This window comes from Sinocyclocheilus rhinocerous, unplaced genomic scaffold (genome assembly GCF_001515625.1).
Source record: "Sinocyclocheilus rhinocerous isolate Xijiao unplaced genomic scaffold, SAMN03320098_v1.1 scaffold936, whole genome shotgun sequence".
In the NCBI taxonomy this organism is placed as follows: domain Eukaryota; kingdom Metazoa; phylum Chordata; class Actinopteri; order Cypriniformes; family Cyprinidae; genus Sinocyclocheilus; species Sinocyclocheilus rhinocerous.
This window is the reverse complement of record NW_015662583.1, coordinates 122,388-135,715: the sequence shown is the minus strand read 5'-3', so window position 1 is coordinate 135,715 and position 13,328 is coordinate 122,388. Positions and strand designations below refer to the sequence as shown.

Below are 13,328 nucleotides of genomic sequence, written 5' to 3'. Positions count from 1 at the left end.
ATTTGCCTCTGATGATTCAAACGCGAGTTTTGAGCAGTTTAGAGTAGCGCTTGTTGTTTGTCATTTCTTCGTTCACAAATGTAGACATGGTTTTATGTTTATGCGGCGCGATGCAACGCAACGCAAAAAGACAATATAAGTCATTATAATCCGTAACTATGTCCCCACTGGCAACAAATGCCTCGTTTATAATGGGTTTTAATGTTTTTGTCTCGTCGCTCCATCACAGTATGGTGAGGGGCGTAACATTTCTATCACACGCTTGAGGTATTCGGCCAATCACAACGCACTGGATAGCTGGCCAATCACAGCACACCTCACTTTTCAGACCGATGAGCTTTGTAAAAATCGACTCGTTTCAGAAAGGCGGGGCATAGAGGAGAAACAATAATGTACAGTATGTGGAAAATAATGTGTTTTTTGAACCTTAAACCACATAAACATTTCATTACACCAAATACACAAAATAATGTTCTTTATGGCAACATCATATGACCCCTTTAATCAGTATTTTTTCCCTGTTTTCCAGTACAAATATATAAACATTCATAATTCAAGATTTAGACTTAAGATATTGCATCTTATTTACTGATATATCTGTCAATGAGGCAAGAAAAATAAACTTAAATTATTTTTCTGACCCAATTGAGAGAGATTTTTTATTTTGATACATTTTTCAGAAAACAATACTTCTTATTTAATGTCATTTTGCTTTTCAAGTAAATGTCCCTCGATTTAGGAATGTTTAGATATTTGTACTGGAAAACAAGACAAAAATACTGAGCAAAAAAATTTTTTTTGCATTGACTGTTGCACTCTATTCCATGCATACAGAAAATCCACACACTGCACAGAGAATACATACTATATCATGCAAAAATAGCATGCATAGTATTGTAGCCTGCACTTATATTGAAGTCTCGACTGGAAGCTATTTATTTCTGGTCCAGTCGAGCTTTCAAAACCACTTACAGTGATGATCTAATGAAACAAATAAAAACAAGAGCTGTCCGTCTTAAAGAGCGTCTGAAGACCGACTGTAAGAGATGTACTGTTAGACGGGGACGAGGACGCTGGCTCAGACGGTCAAACTAAATAAAATCTGACTTCCAACGGTGTTGTCTGGGTCTCAGAGTGAAATCCAAAGGGATTCTGGGATGTTTTCCGTGTCAGTTCCTCCAGGGCTCGACAGTGTGAGCATTTCTCTCGCATTTGTGGCAAAAATAGATGTGTGCAAATTGTAAAATGTATTTAGGAGCATGTCTGTGAATAAAAAAGTCTCTGTGGGTCCTTAAAAAGTCTTAAATATCATAAATGCTTTAACAAATGTCTTAATTATCAATTGAAGAGGTCTTAACTGTAGGTATGGAAAAAGAGGAATTGTGAAACGGCCTAACATGATTATTATATTTCAAAAAAACGATGATCTCATTAAATAAATGCTATCAATTAATTCCTCACATTTTTAGGCTAATAAATCACTTATGATCTACTGCTGATGAATTATGACAATGTTTAATATTTTTGAATGAACAGCCGGACATTTCAAAATAAGAGTCCTGGTGTATTTCAGGCTTGTTTGCATATAATTAAAAGCCCACATTATGCAAGTTTTCTTTCGCCCTGGTTATTATTGGAGTTTTGGTTACACTATATATGTGGGTATATATTGGGTGCCATCAGAATGAGAGTCCAAACAGCTGATAAAATCATCACAATAATCCACAAGTAATCCACAGCACTCCAGTCCATCAGTTAACATCTGGAGAAGACAAAAGCTGAAACAAATCCAGCATTAAGACGGTTTTATCTTCAAACCGTTGCTTCCTGCTAAAATACAAGTCCATAATTTATAATAACACTTCCTCCAGTCAAGTCAAGCCACCTTTATTTGTATAGCGCTTTATACAATACTGATTGTGTCAAAGCAGCTTTACAGAGTCAAACAGGAAAATAGTTTGTCAATAATGCAAGAAGACAATAACAAAAGTTCATTGATGATTCAGTGATGTCATCATCCAGTTCAGCTCCCTTCCAACAGTGTCTGTGCAATCAGTCAAGCGTCCCCAATTTAGCAAGCCTAAGGCGACGGTGGCAAGGAACCAAAACTCCATCGGTGACAGAAATGGAGAAAAACCTTGGGAGAAACCAGGCTCCGTCGGGGGGCCAGTTCTCCTCTGGAAACCAGCATGGCGTGGTTTAATTCCAGGCGGCAACACAGACCAGATTGTGCTGTTCTCCAGTGAGAAATTTCATCTCCTGTTGTCTCTCAAATCAAAATCCAGCCACATATTTGTTTAGAGCTGTTTTGGCTTGCAAACATGTGCTTGATCTGTGCAGATTTCTCTCCTGATTCAGCTGTGGATTACTTGTGGGATGTTTTTATCAGCTGCTTGGACTCTCATTCTGACGGCACCCATTCACTTGCAGTGAGCAAGTGATGCAATGCTACATTTCTCCAAATCTGATGAAGAAACAAACTCATCTACATCTGGGATGACCTGAGGGTGAGTAGATTTTCAGCAAATATTAATTTTAGGGTGAACTGTTCCTTTAAGATTTCGAACGCGCTCACCTGTCTCCCTCCTCGGCGGTGGACGTCTTCTCCTCCTGCTCCTGTGGTGACGTGGTGCTGACGGCGCTGCGGGCGGGGCTGCTGTCGGCGGAGGCACTGGTCGTGGTGGCGGTGGGCGGAGCCGTGTTGGTGTTCTGCTTGAGGGTCTGTAGTTTGGCAAGGGGGATGATGTCACAGCTGTGTGGGCGGTGCCAGACGGTGCACTGGGTAGAAGCGTTGTAGTAGTAGAATCGGGACGTTTTGGAGTCGAAAAGCTCCCACCACTGATCCTGTCCGCTATGCTTGATCTGCACGCCCGCCGGGGCGTCCCAAACGCACTCGCCCGTCAGCAAGTTGGCGTACATGCGCTCCCGAGTGCGCGGCTCAATGATTTCCACCCATTCCAACCTAAAAACATACAGAAACATGCTTTACACTCAGTAAGGAGCGGAAGCGCTCGGCTGTGGCATAATAAAAGCTCCGCTGCTTTCGAGCCGTGTGTCGCGCTAATCTCTCATTAGCAATTGCTTCAGCGGCCTCGTTTCGCTTCAACGGCTTTCAGCCTCACTCTGCTTCATACTACGATGTTAATAAGTCTTTAATACATTAGTTCATCCATGAACATGATTTCTGCCCGAGTCCCGTCGGATTGCGTCGGCTGTGGGGATGAAGACCACAACTCCCATGATTCCACACTCAGTCACAGCGTCATCAAACTACGCCTTTGTTTCTTTGTTTGTTTTGAATACGCGCCCTCTAGCGGCGAAAACTTACATATTGTGCCTTTAATGGATCACACAAAAAAGTTTTTTGCTGAAAGAAAATGAAGCCTACTTTTCAAACAGAAATATTTTAAGAATTATGGCATAATTCTATATATTTTTATATATTTTATACAATTGTGGGATTGCTACTGTAATGCAAAAGAAAATAAAGATATATAAAAATGAAAAATAAAATCATTCTAATGAAAATTAAACATTTTTCTCTACAAAATTCTGAAATTCTGTAAAAGAAATATTTAATATATTAAATTTATATATACAAACCACAGTCTATGACACAAACACATTTTCTCTCCAAAATTCTGTAAAAAATAAATTAATAAATATAAAGTTCTTTTAAAAAATATATTACATTTTTACTGTCATTAAATTAGTCACAATCTAAAAAAAAATTAAAAATGCAAAAATTTTCTTTATGCAAAATAAAAAATACATATATATAGTATTCAGGTTTTGGAGTAAATATGACTGATGATTATATGTTTTTGTGAGATGCACCCATATATGGAAAGTAATGATGTCAGAGAGAGGATTACAGTCATATATAGAGTCGTCATGATTTTTCGTATGAGTCATGTATTACAGTGTGTGTGTGTGTGTGTGTGTGTGTGAGATATACAACATAAGCAGCAAAATCCCAACAGGCTGAGACATGCTCGTTTCATAAGATCTCTGTGCATTTGTTTACATTTTTAATAATTTAAAAGCCTGAATAAAAATCTTATGAAGCGTAAATATAAAAGCTAAAAAGATTTTAATATTTTCTAAAGAAAATGTTGTGGTGGTGTTGCTGAACAAGACGCATGATTTGAGAAAGCATCCATATCTGAAGCACAAATGCTGCAGAATTTGGCAAAAACTGCTAATTCTAAATAATGCAAAAGGTCTACACGTTCAAAAACTGAAACAAAGACGTTTCGCCGCTACAGGCTGCGTGTTTATCTGTGTTCAGATGTTATTTTCATTGTATATGCACACACTATATGTGCACGTGTGTGTGATAATCAGCTCCGTTAATCCCATAGTAAATTTCTTCTGATCCTTTAATCAAATCTAATCTGCTCTAATTCAGGATAACCTGATCGCTCAAATCCTGCTGAAAGCATTTTTGGGAAGCTGGTCAGAGGGGACGCTGGGTAATTTGATCTGTCTGGATCTTCCATCTGAATGTGCTGAAGCATTTGATCAGAATGCACTCCTCAGGATTTCAATATGTTCAGCTAATGGATCTTCATAAACGTGTTATTCAGGAGGTATATTCATAAGAGAAGTGCTCGAGACTCAATTTTCTGGAGATCACGGTTACAGTGCAATACTAGAGCACTGCTCACTGCCTAGTGTGTACTATATAGTGCCTGCTATTAAAAAAAGCATTTAAAACCATTAGTTCACTGAATGGCGTCTAGTCATCATCCTAGATTTTAAAAGAAATTAATACTTTTATTCAGCAAGGATGCATTAAAAGCTGTTCTTTTGAACTGTCCATTCATCAAATAATCCTGAAAAATAAAATGCATCATGGTTTACACAAAAATATAAAGCAGCACAATTATTTTCAATATTGATAATAATCAGAAATGTTTCTTGAGCAGCAAATCAGCATATTAGAATGATTTCTGAAGATCATGTGACACTGAAGACTGGAGTAATGTTGCTGAAAATTCAGCTTTGATCACAGAAATAAATTACATTTTAACATATATTTACATAGACAACAGTTATTTTAAATTATAATATTATTTTACAATTTTTACTTTATTTTTGATCAAATGGATGCAGCCTTGGTGAGCAGAAGAGACTTCTTTCAGAAACATTAAAAAGTCTTACATACCCCAAACTTTTGTAGTAATATAAATATGGCAATTTATTGCATTTATTAATTTAAAAAATATATATTTTCATTACTAGAAATAAAATAAATGTTTAGTGAAATGAAATAATTTTTTTAAAAATAAAAAATAATTATCTTCCAATAAAGGAAAGGAAAAAAAAACTTGGTTTCTCTTTGAATTAAGATTATTTTTCTGACCCCACTGACAGATATTTGCTCTTGTTTTATGCAAAAACTCACTTCATTTGAATTTTTCAGGAAAAATAGTAGAAGAATCAGAATCAGAATTAGCTTTATTCACCAAGTAATATTATAAAATAATATCTTAAGTCTTTCTGCTTCTCTTGATTGTTAGATATTTGTACTGGAAAACAAGACAAAAAAATACTGAGTAAGAAAATCTTTTTTTTGCAGTGTAGCCTGATGAAAGGAGTTTACTGAATGGTAATGTTAGTAATGGTTTGATGACTGATGGTGCGGGTGGAGTCGAGCAGATGCACTGCTATTGATTGACAGGCTTTCTGCTGCAGTGCTGTTAACAGCCGCCATCTGCAGCAATCACTGACCGCGCTTTACCAAGTGCCACTAATCATGCAGCTGGATTTAAAGCTGTCGCTCAGAGCATTCACCACCGACCACAGAACCGCAGCAGGTGAAATCACAGAGAATAAAACGCAACACCTACTATAACAGTGACAGAAAATGCATATTAAAGAGCAATTATTCAAGTCAGATCGAGCACACTTACATCAAAAGAGCACATTTGCATTGCTAAAAATGACTCAAACGCTTCAGCCGAATGTATTCCTGAGACGGAAGGTCAAAGGTCACATTGTGACCATCACTACAATCCTCTCGTCAGTCTATTAACCTCTACAGCTTGTTTCTATCCATTCTTCTATCTACGACCTGCCCTTTACCTCTCTCACCGAATCTATATATAGAGATCTTCATCTCTACAGATAAACAAGAGCACAGGGATTTAATGTGACGAAAACCCTCTGCAAATGACAGTCAGAGTTCATCTGATAACACACAGATACAAAAAAAGAGTTAAAGGGATAGTTCACCCAAAAATGAAAATTTGCTGTTAATTTACTCACCCTCAGTCCATCCAAGATGTAGGTGACTTTTCTCTGCAGTAGAACAGTATAGAAGATTTTTAGCTGAAACTGTGGTCATTGGTGATTCATAAAATGCAAGTCAATGGCTACCGTCACTTTGAGAGTCAAAAAAGCACATACAAGCAACACAACATTAATCCCCGCGACTCCTGACGATATATTGAGGACTTATGAAGCGAAACGATCAGTCTGTGCAAGAAACTGAACATTATTTACAACTTTATTACCTGTAATCCAGAGCCTCAGGCAAACGATCCAGAGTGATGTCCGGTTCACGAACGAATCATTCCTTTGAACTGATTCTTTTTAGTGAACTAGTTTAACCAGTTCACCAAATCGGACAGAAGTGTCTGAAACAGCACAGATCTACAAGTTACTCAATCAAAACTCACTTTCAGACGCCTGACAGTCACTTCGACCCAAAATGGTCCAAAATAGCAGCGTATCTGATTCAATGATGAATGAATCATTCAGTGCTCCAGTTCTTCCAAAAGTCACTAAACTGAGGAAACAGTTTGACTCGAACCGAAGACCGATGAGCCGCTGATATGAGCATGTGTGAACCGAACACTTGAATGAAGGGGCGTAATGAACATTTTCATGCTTTCTCATGGTTTATGTAAAAAGGTGAGCTGGTGAAGACTAATTTATTCACTTTATATGCTTTAGACATGTAAAACATCCACATTTCACATCATTATTGGGTGATTTAATAATATAATTGCGTATACGTGACGTCATTGAAAAATTAATGAATTGAACCAGTTCATTGAAACGAACTGTCTGAAAGAGCCAGTTCAGAATCGAACTGAATCTAAAAGAATCGTATTTCCTGTTTGCCTGAGGCTCTGGATTCAGATCAGACTGATCATTTCGTATCATAAGACCTCAATATATCGTCAGGAGCCATGCATATTAATTTTGTGTTTCTTGATAGGCTCTTTTTTAATTCTCAAAAACCGGTAGCCATTGCCTTGCATTTTATGAATCACCAAGCACCACAGTTTCAGCTAAAAATCTTCTTTACTGTTCTAATGAAGAAGAAAGTAAATTAACAGCAAATTTAAATTTTTGGGTGAACTATCCCTTTAAAAGAGGGCAAATTGCACTGACTTGAGAATCATAATTCATGACTTAAAAGCCTCGGAGCTCATGGTGAACCTTGAGAGGTTAATACGACATACAAAATCAATTTCTCAGTGGAGACAATGAATGGGATTTTACCTCTGCAACCCAACTGTTGCTCTCAACGGCCCCTTTAAAGACAATGACAGAAAGAACAAGGAGGATTCAGAGAAAAGGAAACATTAAAGATGACTAAAGGAAACACAGAGAGAGAGAGACAGAGAGAGAGAGAGAGACAATCCTCAGTGAAGTGCGACGGCTGCTATCAGACCCATAATTCTCCATGTTCTTCACTAACACGCGTCACCTTGGCCGCAAACCTCATTCTAAAGACTGCACACTGTTATTAAAGGGGTCATATGATGCGATTTCGATTTTTCCTTTCTCTTTGAAGTGTTACAAGCGCTTGGTGCATAAAGAAGATCTGTAAAGTTGCAAAGACTAAAGTCTCAATTCCAAAGAGATATTCTTTATAAAAGTTAAGAGTCAACCACGCCTACCTAAAACGGCTCGTTCTAACACGCCCCCACATATCTACGTCACGATGTGGGAAGATTTGCATAACGTATGGTAAGGGGCGTAACATTTCCATCACACGCTTGAGGTATTCGGCCAATCACAACGCACTGGATAGCAGGCCAATCAGAGCACACCTCGTTTTTTGAACCTTAAACCGCATAAACACATTTCATTACACCAAATACACAAAATAATGTTCTTTTTAGCAGCATCATATGACCCCTTTAATGGTACTACAGCTCATTCTCACACGTCTGGATCTGAACTGACCGCTCACACTAAGCAGTAAACACTCGTGCTACCGTCTTGCAACCAGTTAATAATGCTTTAGCCACCACGTTTCAGCGTTGAAGCCATCTGGAGAGTTTTTGGTTTGTGTTGATAGAGGTGTAAAGCCAGAGATCAGAGCCGCCGCCGTAAAAGTCAATTAGCAGAACGAACACTGACATCTCATTTAAAACAGAATTAATGGAGCAATCACTGTCTCAAACTCACACTGAAATCTAATGTGAAGGAAAATGTATTTATAGATCGAGATCAAAGAGAGTCCAGTGAGGTCAGAGCAAACCAAAGGAGAGCAGAAAAGAGAAAAAGAGCAAACACAAAGTGAAACACAAACATGTTACAAAATACAACTGAAAAACAACTTTCAGAACAACTTTTAAAAATTCATAAAATGGTTCAGAAAGGTGCTAAACCTTCTAAAAATGTTATTCACCCACCTTAGGAGGACATATTAAATATTATATATAATAAAAGAAATACAATATATATATATACACTACTAAATATTACACTGAATAAAATTTGGCTTATGGTTTACTTTGACGTAATTGAAGAAACTGCTAGTAAATGTCACAAATAATTACAAAGAGAGTAGCAGTATTATAGTTAAATTTAACTGAAAATAAAACCAAAAAAAATAAAAAATAAAAATCATTGCTTTAAATAAAATAAACATTAACTAAACGTTTTTATTTCAGCTACATTTCTCATTGTAAATTAGTTTAACTTGATGTACTTAAAAACTATAATTAAATTACTGAAAATATAACTAAAATGAAAATGAAAATATAAACATTAAAACTGATTGAAAATATTAAACTATAATAATATCTCAATGATACTAAAGTAACACTGCAAGCAACACATTTAATTAAAAGTGAAATATTGAAGTTGAAAGACTAAAACAGTATTTTCTTGTAAAAGGTATTGTTTTATTTAAAACTTAATTAAAAATATTTTTACAATGTAGTGCTTATTAATAAACTTTTATTTTCTATTATTTTCTTTTAATAAAAAAAAAAAAAAAAATAAAAAATATATATATATATATATATATATATACACACACACAAATACATACATACATAACAAAATCCAATAACTACAGAGAGACGTATTTGGTCTTATTATTTTGTACATGGCACATTTCGTATTTCAGAAGGCGGGCTTTCATTTGATACAGGAACTATTCGAGCCGTTCATGTCAGACTGGGGAGAGAGGTGTTGTAATAATGTAAAATATGTGAACAACAAGTTTTTCGAACAACCTAGTATGAGAGCCTGTTCTAGTACACCCCCAAAACAAAATCAAGACTTTGTAAAAGAGCATAATAGGACCCCTTTAAAAATTAATATTTCCAAAAATGTACATTTAAAAATCGGTCAAAATGAGAAATCTGTCAAAATGAGAAATCTGTGTTATTGTGGGTGAAGCGTCTCTCGCAGCTCTTCTCCACAGACATAATCTGACACCGGGAGCCACTGATCATCATTCATCCTCATAAACTCCCTCCTCCCCTCTAATTCCTCCATCCGCTCCTCTGGATCTCTCAAAGCCTCAGATTCATCAGATATGTGTCGCAGCAGCTCTACATTCATCCTGACCTTCACACACGCTGAGAAACCTGGAGAAATCTGAGTGTGAACAGACTGGAGTCGGGCTGAATCTGAATTATACTGCACCTACAACACAAACACTGACTGTACCAAGTACAATATTATATGCATAAATATATATTTAGTCAGAATTAACTCAAATAATTCAAAAACAGAAGTGCAGTCAGTAGATTCTGGAATATAATGCCCGAAACATCAGTCTATCAATATTTTTAGTATATTAGAAAGATGGACTAAAGTAAGAGTGAACTAGTCACAGAAAGGCAGACTAATCAGTCAGTATTTGGCCGTTTTAAGATTATTATGGCCAGTTTAAGCAGTGTATTAAGCTTTGAAGCAAAACTGATGGGAGAGTCGAACTTCACAAAGAAAAAATGTGTTAATAAACCTTCTGAAAATGTTATTCAGCCAACTCAATATTATGAAAGACTAAATATTACACTGACAAAAAAAAATGGTTTTACTTTAAAACAATTTTCAAAAATGTTCACTACTTTCACAAAGTAAATTTCACAAATAATTACATCGAAATTGAAAGTAACAGTGAATTAAATGTGAAGTTTTAAGTTTCTCCTTGTGTCACTGTGGATTGTGTGATTTTCGGTCTTCATACTGTATCTTTTATGAATTTTAACCAAAATATTGTACAAAATAAGCCTCATTTAAGTTTCAGCAAATTTGTGATCATTCAAGTGGATCACAAACACATATATGCATAAAGTGAGGTACAAATGTCTGAAAGATATTTATTTTCATTTAAACTAAAATGGTTATATCCCCATGCCTGATATAATGCCAAGAATATATATATATATTCTTGGCATTATATCAGGCATGGGGATACCCAGCATCAGTATCAACTATAGAAAAACCCACATTGACCAAAAACTGCAATATAAAGTATAATGCTTGCATAAAGAATAAATTAATCGCTGTGTGTCAGAGGTAAGAATATCTGCAGACCAATGCAATGTCAAGATGGAGAAATAACATGTGGAATCAGAATAGATGATAAAATGAGGCTCTCTGAGGACTGAGAGAATCTCTGCTGTCACTCATGTGTGGTTGCTAAGGGCTGCAGGAGCGTCAGACAGCAATGACTGCAGCAGACCGCTGCGTGCGCGAGTGTGTGTGTGTGTGTGTGTGTGGGATTACTTGAAAGTGAATCAGTAATCCCACAAGAGCAGATGCAGCAAGAAATAATTAATACGCACATTTCCAGAATGTTATGTTACAGTATTCTAACAAGCCAGCATCCGTCGGGCTGCGCTTCAAATCTCAGCGGACACATTATGTAGGGAGCGTAAAAGCGAAGTCATGAGAGAATCAGCTGTGCTCTCTGTTCACCTGCAGCTGAGCTGAATTTGCTGAAGTCATCAGTGTCAAGAACAGCATGAAGTAAGCACTAAAAGTTTGCTAGATAGTTAATATCATCCAATGGACAACATGTAAAGCAGCTTCATCAAAATTACATTTGATGTGTGATTAATAATGAAGGTTTTTTGATTTCGTTCAAATCATTAAAACAAAGTAGATGCAAAAGAGGCTGCCTTAGCAAACACAACTAATGAAATTTAGTTTAACAATGACATCAGTTTAAGACAATGATGAAAAAATGTCAGTCAGACAGTAATTTGCAATAATGTTGACCTCAGTAAAAGATTTTTCTTCTTTTAAAACAAAAATTTGGGCAGCATGATTGGGGGGGGGAGGAATCAAATTGTGATTGCGATAAAAAAAATCTAGTTTTGCTGCGCTTTTTTATAGGGCTGCATAATTTGGCCAAAGTTTTGTGATTATAGCATTATGGCTATAAAATAATAATAATAATTATTATTATTATTATTATTATTATCATTATTATCATCATAATTATTACTTGAATAATATGCAAAAATTACTAAATAAAAACAAAAGAATATTACTCTTGTAATATTACAATTTAAAATAGATATTTGATCATTTAAGAAAAAATATTGTTATTATTATTATTATTACTTAAAAATATAAGAATTACTAAAAAAATTGAAGAAATATTACTTAATTTTAAATAAATAAATATTTCAATTTAAAAGAAAATTTGAGTATTTAAGAAAAAATATTGTTATTGTTATTAATAAATAATATAAAATGACTGAATAAACAAAAGAAGAAATATTGCTCTTGTAATATTTCACTGTATGAAAAATAATAAGTATTATTACCACTAAATTAAAATATAAAAATTACTAAATAAAAACAAAACAAGAAATATTACTCTTTTCTCTATTACTCTATTCACTGTAAAATAAGTATTTCTTAAATTGAGTATTTAAGAAAATATAATAATAATAATTGCATTTTACATTACAACTGTAAAATTTATATTTATGGCTTTATTTACTGTATGGCTTTAATATTTATGACTTTTATATTTGGAGCCCTTAAAGCTTCTCTTTGGTTGATCTTTGGTTCTCATTACTAGTTTGTGAAGATGGCTAGCACATGTTGCGTTACCAAATGCATGATAAAGCAACTCAAACTCACAGCACTTGCTTTTTGTGCAGCATTTACTGTAAAAACAGACGCTGAAAACACTGGATGATGAGCTGCTCATGTGTAAATGAACACAGTGCCGCGCTTCACTCTGAATCACAAAGTGCATATTTATTTAATTAAATCACAGCCTTTGTGATTTGATAATCGCATTAAGCCATGTGGCGATTTCGGTTTTATTACAATTCATCGTGCAGCCCTAGTGTAACTGCATAACACTACTGGATACAAAGGCATATGGCAAGATGTCCACACTGCAGATAACACAGAGTTAAACGCTCATGTGCTGGACCCGAGACAAATGTTTGCATTGTCTGACTGCAAACGTGCCATTTGAGGCCTGGAAATAGCGCTGATCAAGGGTCTCCTGCTTTGAGCATCTGTCCGAAAAACACAACTGTCCAAATAAGCATTTCGATCATATTTCAAGTGTTAATGTTGCTATGAATATGAAATATTCACACACAGTTGTTGTCTGATGGCTCGTCAGCTCTTGGATTCCTCTCTGTTCTCCGCTTGTCTGTTCCTCACAGCGCTTCGAGAATTAACTTTAAAGGCCACAAGCCGTTTCTGGCATACGTGACATTTCGCAAAGATTCATTAGCCGAACAGCTGTTTCGGACGTCTAGACTCCACATCTACAGCGACGGATGCTGTGTTCACAGAACATGGAAAGTGCAGGTTATCAGGGACTGATGATGTGATAATTACTGTCAATCTGACACGAGCTGGTGAGCAGCACTTACATGATTTGACGAATTATTCATGTCTGAAGCACGAGTTACACACTGATGTTCTGATGTTTAATACATTTACATCTGATATCTATATCTACCTATCTCTATCTATCTATCTATCTATAGCGTATAAATACACTATTATATATATATATATATATATATATTAATATATTTTTATAAAATAAAAACATATATATATATATATATATATAA

General features: G+C 35.5%; 1 protein-coding gene across 1 annotated transcript in view; it reads right to left on the bottom strand.

The window, feature by feature from the left end:
* Positions 1 to 13,328, bottom strand: part of LOC107728102 (rho GTPase-activating protein 39-like) — a 51,993-nt gene that overhangs the window by 28,401 nt on the left and 10,264 nt on the right. The window contains exon 2 of the mRNA XM_016538182.1: positions 2,576 to 2,962. Within this exon, the coding sequence (XP_016393668.1) occupies positions 2,576 to 2,962 (387 nt within the window). The remainder of the gene's footprint in view (positions 1 to 2,575; positions 2,963 to 13,328) is intronic.